Source organism: Amyelois transitella, chromosome 21 (assembly GCF_032362555.1).
Source record: "Amyelois transitella isolate CPQ chromosome 21, ilAmyTran1.1, whole genome shotgun sequence".
Lineage (NCBI taxonomy): Eukaryota > Metazoa > Arthropoda > Insecta > Lepidoptera > Pyralidae > Amyelois > Amyelois transitella.
The window spans coordinates 3,761,803-3,778,736 of record NC_083524.1 but is presented as its reverse complement, the minus strand read 5'-3'; the positions used below and the strand labels follow the sequence as shown (position 1 = coordinate 3,778,736).

At 34.2% G+C, this 16,934-nt stretch overlaps 1 protein-coding gene across 1 annotated transcript in view; it reads left to right on the top strand.

The window, feature by feature from the left end:
• The first annotated feature begins 2,411 nt into the window (after positions 1 to 2,411).
• Positions 2,412 to 16,934, top strand: part of LOC106140355 (neuropeptides capa receptor-like) — a 56,185-nt gene continuing 41,662 nt past the window's right edge. The window contains exons 1-2 of the mRNA XM_060950267.1: positions 2,412 to 2,718; positions 11,178 to 11,268. Of these exons, the coding sequence (XP_060806250.1) occupies positions 2,418 to 2,718; positions 11,178 to 11,268 (392 nt within the window). The 5' untranslated portion in view covers positions 2,412 to 2,417. The remainder of the gene's footprint in view (positions 2,719 to 11,177; positions 11,269 to 16,934) is intronic.

Below are 16,934 nucleotides of genomic sequence, written 5' to 3'. Positions count from 1 at the left end.
ATCTACAAAAAAGTCCGCGACACACTATACCTATCTATGTCGAGTGAGGCACAACAACCACATTTTTATTTAAAAATCTAGAATTTTTTTGGTCTACATTTAAACGCGTTTTTTTACTCATGCTATTAATCCTTATCAAAATAAATAATTTCATAAATAAGTACAGTTTATGTAGATAATATTTAGTCTTTGAATGATTAAAATTGGACGTTTGGTTTTGAAGTTGTGGTGAAATTAAAATATTACGATTTCTGCTGCACGGCCCGGGACTGCAGGCAGAAGTGACACTTTTGCCGGGAGCAAGACTTAGTTAGCCGCTTTGCGGGGCGGTCCTTTAGTTAGTTCTAATAGAGATATATTTAGTATCGGCTGTGCATCCGTGCGAAGCCGGGGCGGGTCGCTAGTATATATACCTATATATATAGATGTCGCTACAAGCTCGGAAACTATAAAACGGTAGCTGGTTTTTTTCTTCAGATATTCAGCTTCAGCTACAAACATCTGCACCTATTATCAGTAAAACTATTTTCTGCTCGCTTTGCCTATCTGATACATACATACCATCACGCCCGTTTCCCATTGGGGTAGGCAGAGACTATGGATTTCTACTTGCTACGATCCTTACAGACCTCTCCCGCTTCCTCCATACTCATTACTCTTTACATGCATATTCGACAATTTACGGGTTCTTCTAACATCTCCATTTTTCAAGACATTTGCTAATCATGGTCTCCCTTTATGTTGTCATTTTCACATCGCTTAAGTTATGTTTATATTTCATTTCATAAAACCTATCAAATTATAAAAAAATAACACGTTCGGCCCTGAAATTTAAATAGACATTTGCTCGTACGAACGCTATGAATATATTAACATATTTTTATTCCTGTAAGTAAGAATATTTTCACCAACGGTCAACTAAGCTCAGTGTGATCATTTCTCTTTTTATAAATTATCCAACTTACTTCACCCTCAGAAATACGTACTACTAATCCCACCCTTTTTAACAAATCCGTGCAAAAGTTTGTATGTGAGTGTTTGTTGCTCTTTTAAGCAAAAACTGCTGATCGGATTTTGATGATAATGAGAAAATTTTGTACATTGGTGCAATAACATAGGGTATTTATTTCCGAAATTCTCACGGGATCGAAGCCCACCTAGAAAGAAATAGTTACCACAGAGTACAGACTCATTTATGTAGAACTACTGTGATGGATCCTACGATAAAATGTCTTAGATTTTTTCTGAATTACAGAAATCCTATTCTAGTTAGTCGTAATAAATTTCCTCAAAGTGAAATTAACTGTTAATAGTCTTCTTTCGTGTAACGAAATATATTCAGTTCTCGTAATATGTTATTTGTTGTACCTATATCACCATAATTTTATTACGGCAATTTTCGTTGAACATAGAAATTATGGTCCATGTGGTAATAAGTATTTTATAAAGGACCATTCCATCTCTTTACCCTAGATGTGGTTCAAGGCGACTAAAGAAATAATAACATTCAAGAAGTAAAAGCTTCCATGTTGGTTAGGTAGCGAAGAAAAAACATAGCGTTTGCCAGCTGCTTCTTTCCTTAGCATAGGAGCCATAGGCTAACGACCTGTAACCAAACACTAAGCTATCCAGCTGAACAAGGTCTTATTTTGGAGACTATTTGGTTCTGGCTAGCCCATGAGGGGAAAAACGTAATATACCTAAGTATTGTAAAAGTACGATTGGTTAAGTCCATAAATCAATGTCTTAGGTATGTCCTGGATGCGTCCTCCCTAGGGGATTGTGGAGGTGGTGGTGGAGAGGGTACAACCGGGAATACTCGAAGATGATGGAAAGTAAATGTCCTCGATATTTTAGTTGAAATTTTTTGATTCTTGTATTTGCAGTTTTCATAATATGTACTTATAGGATACCGTAGATATTGAACTCAAAATTTCATATAGTTAAAGTGAGACAATTGTAAGACGACAAAAGTGACAGTATTTCAAAGCAAGTAGTATTAGTAGTTTTTATGCTGTTTACCAGGTGCAACCCCTTGATCTACTAGGATCTTCAGTTGTCATGGCTACTTACAGTAATTCCTAGCTGGTCCAGTGCGCGCGGTGAAAGGGTTTGGCGTAGACGTGCGTGCCGTTACGGACTTAGTTACAGATTTACGTAAATGTTTATGAAAAATTGTTTCGACTGTAGTGATGAAAGACTTTTGAATTTCATCTCCAATACCCACCATTGCAGTATTTCTAAAATCTTGCCGCGTAAATATTTATTTTTAAATTGAACTTACAGGTTTGAAAAAGTTTAGTAGTAAGCGGCCAGTACCACTTTAAAATCCAAGTTTTTCTAATCGTTCTTTTTGTAATTTTTTTTTCTTTATCAGACTTAAAATTACAAATATGTGTAATTAGATTGTAAAAAAGATGGATGCACAGTCTTTCCTCCGTGGCAATGAGACAGTCGATGACTTTTACAACCGATGTAACAATTTATCGAGGTTTGACTGTAGTGAAGAGGAGATGCTATGGTGGTTGATGGGTTCTAAGAGGCTTCCCCTAAAGGAGATCATACCAATAAGTGTAGTTCTAGTCGTGATATTTTTGACCGGAGTGGTGGGGAATGTGTGTGTGTGCGTTGTGATTGTAAAGCATCCCGGTTTGCACACAGCTACGAACTATTATTTGTTCAGTTTGGCAGTTAGTGATTTATTACTGCTGTTATTTGGTAAGTTTCTGAATAAATCCGTTTGTTTTTTTGTTTTCAGAGTCAAAGTAGCCTATGGTACTACTCTCCGAAGGTATATTTTCTCTCAGTTTGAAAATATCAACAAAATCGGTCGTGTTATTTTTTTAATTATTCTTTGAATATATAAATACAAATTTTGATAACATGTAATAATAAAGTAAAAATGGAGGAAGATAAAAAAAATATGTATATATACAGGACAGATTACACATATTGAGTAAGCCTTCAAGTAGGTTCGAGACTTGTGTTACGAGATACTCAACGATACTATTGATCATTACCCAACGATACTATGTATTTTATAATAAATACTTAATATAGATAAATATTCAAGACCCAGGCCAATCAGAGAAAGTCAGTTGCTCATCATGCCCTGGCAGGGATTTGAATCCGGGAAATGATATAATTTTACTACAAAACTTTTCTAGTTGAGGCCTTTCTTTTATAGTTGAGCGTTTATGAAAAAAAAAACAACCTGTAGTAAAAGAAATATTAAAATATTTCACGTAACGTGTTGAGAAACCTGGTAAAAATATATTCTGATTCCCGTTGGCCAACTTTTACAGAACTCCGGCTGTACAACTTATTCAATCTGTGAACTCTACGATGAATTTCCCGAGAATTTTCCTGTTACAATTTTCATTATATAATCGCGTATTTGCACTGGTAACGCACTTAAGTATCGAATTTACTTAGGAGTTTGGAACAACTTGTTTTTGCTCGGGTTTTCTGCCGAGGGAATTTTGGGTTTTTTTTTTGGGAAATTGATGACAGATTACATTTCAATTTATTTCCTTACTTAAATACCGTATCTGGTTTGCTTGTCTGCCTGAGGTCTCAATGCAGGAGTGGATAAGTTAGGTAATTACATACATATAATTACGTTAAAATCCATTGTCAGGTAGACAAAGCCAACAGTCTCGCAAGGCCTGAAAGGCCACGTTAAGCTGTAGAGCGTAATTATGGAATTCAAATAGAGGTTGCTAGCCCATCGCCTTAAAGAAGAATCTGACATCCGACGACATCAATGGGAAAGTTAGAGGTGGTCCAATTGTCAAGTGTTGGAAACCGCACGGCTCTGTCGGAGCATTATCGGAGTCAATAAGCTGTAACTTTGTTCTCTATAACTGTCTTCTTTATTTTCTGTTTTATATTCAAATTGCAAACAATCTTCAATTTACTTTTCATATGGAATGTCGAGATAAAAATTGTATTCTCAGACAACAGTTCTCAATCATTCCCAAACTCTTAAGCGTGCCTGAAAGGATAAATCTACATTTAAATTTTTAACATCTTATTAATAATCCAAACATTAAATTATTCATGTTTTAAACAAAAAAAATTTAAGTGTCCATCTGCATAATTTATGAATGGCGTTAACACGACGATTATAATAAATCTTGTTGTTCTCTGTCTAGGTTCATTTTAAAAATTTGTCCGAAAAATTTAAGAAAAGAGTTCTAATTTTTTTGTAATACTGTATTTTTATTGGTATGGCATATTAATTGTGTATTTTGTCTGATACATACAAAGGTATGTTCCGCTTAATAAATTTTGACCATACTACTGCCAAGTTATGGGTTATTTTATAAACAAAACATTCGGGTATTTTCGTTTTGATAATGATGCCGAGGTTTACGTCTCGTCTGAAGAATGTAGCCTTCCTTTAATCAGCTGTTACAACGAAAGCAAGACAAGGAAAAAATACATGCAAAGGTTTATTTTGTGACTGCTATTTAATAAAAAGCAGTCAAGCTTTGTAGACCTGAATTTCCAAGCTACGACATCTCGTAGACGGTCTACGAGCGTAGCGTCGTAGAGGTCGTGCCGTTCAACGAAATAAATTATGATTTCCTGCGTTCTTTGTAGACTGTTTTTTTTAAGAAATATAAAGTTTTATATTTTTAGCTTGACTTTTTTAATGTAATGCTTTTGCGGCGCAGTGGTTCGATCGTATCGTAGATCGTCGGAGGCCGTAGATTCAGATCATGCGAGAAATACATATTTAGCTTTCAGTTTAGTTGTGGAAAAAGACATAATTTAGTTGTTATTAGTGAGGACTGTGATTCTCTTCCGGAGAAAGAGTCCTCGGGTCAATCCGACAGTACTGACTGTCTGCCCAGTGTTATAATATTGAGTATATATATATGTATTATTACCAACCAGACGTACCCCGGGCTCCTCTGCAGAGCGACGAGGGTATAATAAGTACTAAAGCAAGGAGTTGCATATTTTACATCCACACATACATACATAATCACGTCGTCATCCTAATGGATAGACAGAGCCATCAGTTTCCTAAACTCCGAAAGGCCACGTTCAGCTGTACAGCTTAATGATGGAATTGAGATTCAAATAGTGACAGGTTGCTAGCCCATACCATAACCATACCCTTAAAAAACCCTAAGTTTATTAGAATATCCCTAAGTCACCTTTACAACATCCAAGGAAAAAGACATGGAGCGATCTTATAATAAATTGCCGGGAACCACACGGTTCAACCACAAGTTGAAAAGGATAGATAATTAATCCTAAATCTAAATCTATGTCCTTTAGAACTACTACTTAATTGAAAATTTTATGCTTCCTAAAGGAAGAACATTAAATGCTTCATAAACGAGAGAATACAATTAAACTTGTAAGTGTTTCTGTTTTGTATATCCGTGCAACCATCTCTTTGTTCATTAAAATATATATTTGCCAGACAAATACTAAGACACATTTTCATTTAATTGTAACCGTACTACTACTCCTTCATTTCAGGTCAATGAACTCTGTTGGTCAGGGTTTACCTCAACAAGAATATAGTGCATATAAAGTAATATATCTATTTTCATGAAGATTTGATAAACTACCTTTTGTGTACGCATATTCTACTGTGAGAGTTCCTCGAATTGTTCTTTATCAGAATTTGCTGAATAAATAAAAAAAAATGTATTAAGGAAATCAATAGCGTAGCAACACTTTAATATCAATTTAATAGCTTACAAAGCCAATAGTAGGTTTCTCTAACTTTAACAATTATCCATACAGCCCACCAATCGAAATCAGGGAAATTTACGTTAAACATCTACAAACTATAGTTTATTAATTTGTTTGTAATTATTTATTTTAATAACAGAGTTACAATATTATGTTATATAAGCCTATCCCTTATTCGTCTTTTACGACATCCATGGGAAAGAGATGGAGTGATCCTATTCTTTTTTCTACTGGTGCCGAGAATATATATTATAAATATTAAAGGTAAAGATTCAAACGAAATAAACATAACATAACAACTACTAACTAACTACATACTTACTAATAACTAATATAAAGAAAAACCCTTTTCACATTGATATTACCTAAATATTGGGATATTCTCTAATTCAACGTGAGGTTGAAAAACTTTACTCTTTTTGTAGTAAACATTTATTATACAAAAATCTGGATAGTTCATGTAGTTGAGATTTAATATATCGGTGTGTCATGTCATACATACACCCAAACCCACATACAACGTATGTAAACGTTGTCAGGACACGTCATGTCGTCTGCAAACTTTAAGTTTCTAAGTATTAATAACTGTCATACTAATAACATGTTGCAAATTGCTGGGCTTCGGGGAACATAGCAAATTTGCCTTTATTAAATTATCTGGTATATCTAATAAAATACGTATTTCAATTCAGATCGTCGACGTCATCCGGAAGGTTGGTAAAAGGGTGGTGAGATAGTTTATTTAAGTATAACAGATTTCAGAATAAAATTCAAATAAATAAATATATTGGGGACAAATTACATATATTGAGTTAGCCTCGAAGTAAGTTCGAAACTTGTGTTACGAGATACTCACTCAACTAGAGATGCGCCGAGTAACACTTTTGCCGAGTAACGAGTACGGAATTTTACTCGCCTCAATTTTTTTTAACCGAGTACTCAGCTGAGTAACTCGGTTCTATCAAATACCCATTTCGCGTGCGTAAAGCGCCGATCGAGAGGCCGGCTCGAGTCGATACACCTCTTACTCCACCCGCGCCTTTCAACTACTAGTCGCTTGATCGTTAGCAAACAAATAATTCACATATTCATAATTGAATAGTTTTTAATTAACGATTTACTGAGTGTAGTATTTAATTATATCTACTTAAATATATTGCATTCAAACCGAGTTATTCGGCCGAGTACGAGTATCAAAAAACTCGCTGAGTACGCCGAGTACCGAGTATCAACCAAATACTCAGCTCATCTCTAAACTCAACTACAATATTTTATAATAAATACATATAAAGATAAACATCCACAACCCAGAACATTTTAAGATGGGTAAATATGTTTATACTATAGAAATCTAAACAATATTAAAATTCCACCAAGCATTAGTAACAAATATTTATTAAATATTCATCCAACTCCAAACTTTGGTTATCTGTTTCACAGCTAAACCGCTAAATCGATTTTGTATTTAGCGGTTGTATTTTTGAAATGGACCTGAGGCTGTACTTTTATAGAGTAATCCGCATAAAAGTACATGTTAAAGCACGCAATGGATTTTGATGCAGTATTCACCATTATTTAAACATATTATTTCCTTACATACATAAAAAATCTTCTTTCGTGTGAAACCGAGTACTGAAAAAGACTACAAAGAGAACTATTATTTTCTCTCATAATACAATGATAAAATAAAAAATCGTGCCGTAACAGTAAGCGGCAGTATTACACGGAATTAACATTTCTATGAACAACATCTGAATATTATTTTAAATTGTGTTTGAATGAATTTATATATAATATTTTGTTGGTTGGATTGGACTATATTTCCGTGGTTAGAAATTGTAAATATGCTCCGATGTTCTATTCAGTTACTCACTTGGTTACTCCGTTGAGTACTTAGTTTCAATTGCCATTGATAACCTATTTGATAAGACTTGATAATTGTCTCATGGTTCCCGGCACTGCAGATAGAATCCCTCCATATCTTTCCTTTGGATGTGGTAAAAGGCGACTAAGGGAAATAATAAACTTAGAATTCTTCTTGTGGGCGATAACCCGGAAATACTAAGAATCAACAGCACAGCATAACGTACGTCCAATCCTGTATCAGTTACATATAAATATTCATATTTGTGCAAAATTATACGTAATATAAATAAACAGTAAACAGAAAATCACATATTATAAAGAAATAAATATATCGTACAATTGTGACATAAAGTATTAAGTTAAATTAATTGTGAAATACAAATATTATTATTACATGACATAACTGATAAATAAAAAACCTCAATACCAAAAACGAATTTTTGTTTATCTGAATTAAATAATCTTATTCGAATCTCAGGGGGAGAGGAATCCATCTCGATCTGATGGATCACTTTCAACACTAATGTTTTCTGAAATCACGCTTTTCTCGTGAAAATGACATCGGATTTGTATTTTTTACGTTCTTATACATATACTTAGTAAAAATCCACTACGGATCTTGTCTCTACGTTTTACATAGTTAAGTAAATATTATTAATTCAATTAAGTCGCGCTTTTAAAGGCAAAACTTCCTATTGAGAAATCCAATAATTTTTATTCATAAAATATGCCTGTGTTTATTATATTTTACCTTTCTTATGATTAATTATTTTTAAACTCAAAATGTCCGAGTTTAATATTATTTCTATGGTCGTATGAAAACATTATTTTGAACCTCAAATCTGACGAACGCTCATCTCATACAGGAAAAATAAATCGAAACCCTTATTCAAAGCAACGCGGCAAATCCGCGTGCGAATCACGTATCCTCACTTCCCAAAGTGGGATTTGTTAACTTTCAGAGAGCTCAACTTTTCATGATACAATTTACTTTTGTGGGATTAGAAAAATAAGCAAACACTGACAGGAAATTGGGGATTTTCTGTTGATTTATATAAAATTGTTTTATGTTTTTAAGGCAAACAAGCAGCTGAATTAAACGACAAAGAAATACATCATATTACGTCTTAATACCTTACGTGGTAGACAAGTTAATAGTCTCGAAAATACTCGATTATCCAGATGGTGGCAGATTGTAACCCGCTCATTAAAGGTCTCCCAAGATACTAAGCTTAGTTAATACATACTTACATATAATCACGTCTATATTCCTGAGATGGAAGATAGAGCCAACAGTCTTGAAAAGACTGATATGCCACGTTCAGCTGTTTGGCTTAACGTTCGAATTGAGATTAAAAAAAGTGACAGGTTGCTAGCCCATCGCCTAAAAGAAGAATCCCAAGTTTATTAGCCTATCCCTTATTCCCCTTTTACGACATCCATGGGAAAGAGATGGAGTGGTCCTATTATTTTTTGTATTGGTGCCGGGAACCACACGGCACCATTTATAATATGAATACAGATTTATAAACACAACTTTTTTATGTAAAAACATGCCCCAATTTCAATCTCGTACCTCATCATTGGCACAGTCAATACAGTAAAGTTACCTGAATTGCATTTAGAAAATGGCGCAGTCCCCACGGGCGAATCACGTACATCCGTTATCATCACTGTGGTTTGTCAAATTCCCGATTTCTGACATTCCGTCGATGTAAGCCCGGGAAATTCAAATTTCCCGCTTGTTTACGTGTACGAAATATTGCCTTAAAACTGGCTTTATCTGGCAAAGCTTAGGGCTTGGCTGGATAAACCCGTGTGGGTTTGCCATGTAGTAAACCCAACTGATCGCTATATTAAATTGACGTCACTTTTTAAAGTGCAAAAAAAAATTATATATTTAATTTCTGTGATGAAAATTATGTGCCGTAATTGTGCCGTGTGGTTCAAGGCACCAATATAAAAAGAATAGAACCACTCCATCTCTTTCCCATGGATGTTGTAAATGGTGACTAGGAAAGGCTTGTAAACTTCGTATTCCTCTTTAAGGCGATGAGATAACATCCTGTCAGCTCAATTCTATCATTAACCCTGACAGATAAATGTGGCTGGCTCTGTCTACCCCGCAAGGGATATCAACTTACTTGATTATATGAATGAATGAATGATGTAAATAATGCGGCTGAAAAGCAAACCTAAGCAAAGAGAATAGCTGCAGCAGGCCTCATTAAAAAGTATAGGTACCATTTTCTTATAGTAGACATAATATCGAAGTTGTATACTTTTCTATGTGTCCCACTGTACATACTTTAAAGTCCAAACGTAAAAAAGCTTGCTCCCCAGACACTAACTGAATATTTTAAAAAGTATTTTATATTGGCATAAATGTCGGCCATAATGTTGGCATTACACTTGCAACACAAATACATAAACACTTTTTATGAGTAAAAATCTTCTATTTTCTTTTGACGTGAACCTTTTTTATTGGTATTGTTTTTTTTTTAATATTTTATTTGTACTTCTCTTCTTGTTCTTGTGTCATCATTCATTCATTCTTATCAGCACGTCTATATCCCTTGGGGGTAGACAGAGCCAGCAGACTTGATAGACTTACAGGTCACGTTTAGCTGCGACCTAATGATGTTGTTTCATTGTCAATTTATTTATTTATATGTTAATGTGTTTGTCTGTTCTATACATCGAAACGACTGAACCTATCTCCGTCAAATTGTGCACACATTTGGTCAATACGGTGAAGAACATAGAGTATGAATAACATGCGGGCGAATGCTATGCCTTTTTGATATTTACAAAAACGCCCAAATTGTAAAATCCTGTTACTTAGTATAGTTAAGTTTGTGATATCGAATACAATATTTTTCTTTCTTTCTATGTGTTTATAAGTGGTAAAAGGTCAGAGCTTTTAATAAAACGACTTCATGCGAATATTAAAAACACTACATAATTACCAAAGCGAAAAACATATTTCCAAAGTGAGTGTTCGTCATAAATTTATTCACTGGCCTGTTTTACTATGTAAACAGACTACCATCGTCGTCAGACGGGAAATTGAAAATTCTTTGGGTTAACACCGAGACAGTAAACCTTGAAGTGTTTCTAAACCTAGGTCTGATATAAAAGGAATGTTTCGTCGTAAAAGGGATTTATAGGTTACAGTTTAGGTTGCTTGGAAGACAGGGCAAATAAGTATACAATAATATATCTTGTACTAGCTTTTGTCTTCGGGGCTTCGTTCCCGTGAGAATTTCTACAAAATTAGTTACCTATGTTTGATATTGATACATACAAGATTTGATTACACTTGGATCGATTAATGGATCTATGTCGAACCCCAAGGGTATAGACGTGACTATCTCAATTCTATCAATAAGACAAACAACTGAACTTGGCCTTTCAGTCTTTTGATGACTGTTGGCTCTGTCTACCCCGCAAGGGATATAGGCGTGATTATATATTATGTTATATTTCTGCATTGTCTCCAAAACTTTCTGTTCTATTCATAATCAATAAAGTGTATAGCGACTTTTACATTCCGTGGCGTGTTCTTAATTTGATATTCCTTGTTCCAGGGCTGCCTAACGACCTCTCGGTGTATTGGCACCAGTATCCCTATAGCCTGGGAATGGTGTTCTGCAAATTGCGCGCGCTCATTTCTGAAGCGTAAGTATTCCACTTATTTAGAAACTAGCTGTTGCCCGCGACTTCGTCCGCGTAAATTTCGAGTTGAATCTACAATAATGTGAAATAAAAAAAAATATTACTTCATTTTGTTGGCGCTCGAACTTGGACCGCCAACTTCACAGTCTCACGCGCCAACCACTGGACCATCGAGGCCGATGCGGTGAAGTCGAAATTAAAGTAGACTAATAAACCAAAAATCTTTTTACGTGAAAATTACGCATGTTATGTGCGGCAAAACCAGGATATTATCAAACTGATTTTCACTTACATTTAAATGTTATAATTTTTGTAATTTATTTGCAAGCAACCTTATTCATTGAGTTTATTCAAATGACGATAACTTTTTTAGCGAACCGATTTTGTTGAAACAAATTTTAAATGATTTTCTGAGTTAAAACAAAGCATTTGGTGAAGTTTAAGGTAAATCGGTGCAGTAATTTCGGAGATAAGCGTAATCATACATAAAGACAGACAGACAGACAGACAAAAAAAAAACAAAAACAAAATTTTTGCTTTTTTATTCATTCTAAGTGTCCCTTTATCCATTTCAGTCAAAAATACTAAATGTACAGACAAAATATTTTTACTGTTTTATTATATGTATAGATGATTTTTATTTATTAGTTCCAAAGTAAAAAAATTGTTTGGTTACACATTCTGGCTCAGATCGTTCAGCAATTAAATCAATGTAGGCACGTTAAATTGAATAGGTATATATATAAGTTTAAATAAAGGCTATATTTACCCACGCGAACGGAAACAATGGGAATTTCAGTTAGTCACTAGGCGCGGGAGAGGGCTAGCAAAAAATGAGCTGACTTATCGTAATAAAATAAGCGGCAAAGTGTAGAATTTTTCACGGAGCTTCGAAGTAACCGTAATTGGAATATTTTCTTCAACTGATGAGAGTTTTTGTGCCAAACTCCGATCTAATTTTTCGCTTATTTCATTCAGTTTAGTGGCTCTTGTTAATAAATTGGGTTCCGGTTCCTTTCATAATTTTTTCTTCGTTTAATTTAACGTTCATTAACCTTTTTTATTAATCTACCACTGAATCAACTATCACTACCTCCTGCTTTTGCTTCACAGAGGTTCGACGTCCGACCTCGGGCTTAATGGCGTTAATTTGCTTTTTAAAAATTTAATTTTAATATATATATTTTTTTATATTATCTTGACTTTTTATGTTTGGAACTTGTCTGTGTGATATCTGTAACAGTTGAATATAATAAATGGAACAGAATACATTCTTTATTTGCACTCTCCGCTATAATGTTTCGGAGCTTGGGGTCAGCATTCCGACATTTTTCTCCCATTTATCTCGTACCTATGATCATAAAAGACAAAGATTATACCTTTATATTTGTTCTAAATCCTCTGTCGATGGTTATAACAGTTTGCTTTAAGGTACTTGACTTTGATTTTGGTGTAATATCTTGACTGTATACAAAAAATATATGCAATGGTAGACTTCTCCTATTTGCACGGATCTCTTCCTGACAACCAGCAATCAATGAAATAAGATTAGCTCAAGAAAACAATGAAAGTTAATGCACATGGTAGTAGCACTGGGTAACATTATTTTATCAATTACATCGCCAAAAATATCTTTCTCCATTGTTTACCAAGCTCTACAAGGCTTACGATTTAATTAAATTACGGATGATATCTAATCTCTAAAATATACGAATCATAAATTAAGCCATTATCTGACTGGGAATTATTTTAGTGAAATACCGACTCTGTCGTATTACTTTTGCTATGTCATTTTTATACTCAAATTAAATACTGGGAATTGTAGATAAAATTGTGCTTTTAATCGAATTAATTCCTTAGTGTGTAATATTCAGTGGGTTGAGTACGATTATTTGATACGTATTAAGTACGAGAAGGGGGTGATTTTTAAGGTTAAATATCATTAAATTGGGTCTTTTATAGATTTTTAGAGTCTCAATTTCGAGACATATGACTGTTGCGACTGTTATTTGGACCAAGAGTCCTTGGTACCCAGTAAATGAATTAATCCCTTAGTAAAGACATTTACGGCGCGAATTGTTTGTGTAATATTTATTTCACTATTTAATTAATTATATGGCGACTCGGTCAGTTATTACAGCTAAATCAGACTAATATTTTGAATAATTGTTTAACATCAAATTAATTTTAAAAAATAACTTGATTAAATAACCCCTCATTTAATTAAATAGTCCATGATATTGTCATTTCAATTCGATTTTCCTTCATGTAGTTGAACGATGAAAAAAATATTTTTTCTAACACGTAAAACGAATGACAATAAATAATGTAGACCACTTGGTTCAGCTCCGTGTAAAGCTCTCTTAAATTGGGCGGTGTAATAACTGCTTTATACGTTAAATTTCCAAGTGGTTTAAGACTGATTTATTTGTCATTTTACGTCGTCCGTCTGAAATTTACTTGAACAGATTTTCAAGGCTTTAATAAAACGATATTTTCCTTTGTAGCAGTCGGCTTAGCCGATTTTGAGAAAGACGTTGGAGTCTAACATAATTAAGTCTGGCTAACTTTTCATAATTCGAGAGATCACGCAGATGAAGTTGCGCATAGGTATCAGACTTTTCATCTGATAGATAGTTTATCCACACTAATAATAAAGAGGAAAGATTTGTATTTTTGTATGTTTGTGTGGAATAAACTCAAAAACTACTGGTCCGATTTTGATAAAATTTGGCACAGATATAGAATAGACCTTCAAAAGTGACATAGGCATAAATTTGTTTTGAAATAAATTAGTTTTCAGGTAGAAAAATATGTCCACCCGTGCGAAGCCGGGGCGGGCCGCTAGTATCTTAATAATTATGTACACAAGCCAATGCCTTTCTTTACATTTTCCTGTTGGGGCCTGCTGGAAGAAATTTCCCTAGAAGTAAGTAGTGCCCTTGTACTTAATAGAACTTAAACTAAAGAGAACTTTAGTTTAAGTTCGATTCTGATTTCTTTTCCTTGATGTACATACATAAATAACATATACATATATACCTAAATAAAATGAAATAAATAATAAATATAACCTTTTGTTAGCAAAACCAACACTACGGATTCGTACCCCGGCTTTACATAGATAAATGAAATACGTGTTACACAAGCGAAGCTTTAAAATATTAACAAACCATGTGAATTTGTATTTAATTAATAATTTGGTGAATCGTATTTCACATAAGAAGAATACAAAGTTACCCGCGAATGTTCGTTAGGCTGCTTTGATTGGGCCATATAGAGATTGAGTATGCAAATATCCAAGATGGCGAGAAATTCCCGCCATATTTCCGTATTTTCGCAAAAAGGCTTTGTTTGACATCAATGTTTGCGTGAAGGGCATGGCGGGAAACCGTATTACAAATAGCTAAAGTTGAAACATGTTTGTCTAAAGAATTTGAGAGCAAATAAAATGAAGTAAGCGGTTGCAATCGATTCTCATAAAAACGAAATGTCTGAATAAATTTTATTCCTCATAGATTTCTTAGAGACATAAATCCTCCGCTAAGATAATTTGTTTGTTAATTTAGGCAAAAAATACATATGACGTAGTTGTGTACATTTTTAGTAAGTAACTCATTATACATTCAATGGCAGATAAACATGACCCTTTTTATGGATAAAAGCTATGTATAAAGTGATTAGGTTTCTAGATCGTTAGCTGTACACAAACAAATGTTTTAGAAACCTTTATTTGACCAAACTTTCATAAGTTGATTTTTATGGTCTCGCATTGAGCAAAAAACCTTTTTTATGAAAATTTATAGTTATGACATTAGACAACAACTCGCATACTAAAATAATTTAAGAAATACCTAGGTACAATTTTATTATAAATCACAAAAACATCGTGTTTCACACAAAGTTGCCACAAAAAATATTCGCTAAGAACTTGGTACTTACAATAATAAATTACGTCACTACGATTAAGTTATTTATATTGACATCTAAAGAACCGTCAACGAGATTTCAAGACGACAAAAATAACGGTTTATCAGCAGAAAATATCTTGGGAGGAATAAATAAATGGAAAATACGGATACTTTGTAGATATTGGAATAATAACACATATTCATCACGATGTCTATGATAGAAATGAAATAACGTTTTAAGATCCTCTGTCTTCTTGGTGTTCATAATGTCAAAAACCCAGGGAATGAATGACCGATTTACATTAGAATCCACTATAAAACAATGTAATAACAAAGTAAAAATTTTGATTATGTTTTTATTTTATAAATATCTGGTTAGCCAACTAGGATTAACACAGTTTAAGACTAGTACTACAGCAAAGATGTTTAACCACGTTTAGATACATATCAATGAACATCAAAATACCGATGAAATTTCAAAAATCTGTAGCTTATTATAGTATCATTTTAGAACAAGATTACAGCGGGTATTATCGACTGACTTACCGCGCATGTTTATCCATCAACGGATTCCCTGGGTAGCGTGTTTGACATAGTTCACTCGTATAGTTCGAGATGCGGCCTCGACAATGATGTATGGCCACAGAATTATTAATAGTACTGCACATAGTATGGGTATAAGAAACAATACTTTATCACGAATTACATTAATAGTGCTGTGTTGTTCCCGGCACCAATACAAAAAAAAATAGGACCACTCCATCTCCCCCATGGATGTCGTAAAAGGCGACTAAGGGATAGGCTTACAAACTTGGGACACTTTTTAAGGGCGATGGGTTAGCAACCTGTCACTATTTGAATCTCAATTCTATCATTAAGCTAAATAGCTGAACGTGGCCATTCAGTCTTTTCAAGACTGGCTCTATCTACCCCGCAAGGGATATAGACGTGACCATATGTATGTATGTATGTATATTAATAGCTTCAGCGCGGCCCCTTGATTCTGTGGGAAGATTGGGATATGATGTGTTGTTGGTGTGTATCAAATCCGGTTTTGTTTCGCCCTCCTATGATTTGTCGTGGTTGAGTCCTCTCTGCGATGGACCCTGGATTCGCCTTAGAGCGCTATATGGGAGTAAGAAGATCAGAAACTTTCCTTGTATAGTCTGACCAGATTAGATCATGTTAACTAATTCTTTGTCCCCGTAGTATTGCAAGCACGACGCCGTTTTTATCGCGCGAAAAACTATCGCTGTCCCGTTTCAGGTCATAAAAAAAGCGAAACAGCGATAGGCACCATTGCGATCGGCGTCGCTTGTGTCATGAAACGGTTGCTGAAATCTACTCTTGTCGTGTTTTATATAAATTTGAAGAGCGAGACAGCGACCAATCGAATGGTTCGTAAATCTTGACATTTAGATCAACAAGCAAGTGCACAAAGATTATACTACGATTTCATATTGTATTGAGAATGAACAAGCTTAAACAACATATAAATCAGGTAATATTTCAAACGGTTATTCTTTGTCAGATAAAAAATATGTGTAGCAAATAAATTTGTTTTATTTGCGAGTTTCGACCTAGGTTGCACCTGTTTGGCGATAAATCAGTTTTTATTGGCATGTGACCAAGTCATGACTTTTGCTTTAACAAAAATGTTTGAACTATACACTAGCAAATATTCATTAAATCGATCAATATTTGCTAGTTCGTTTAATGTTTTTACATGTCACAAGGTTCAATTCAACGACTAATTCA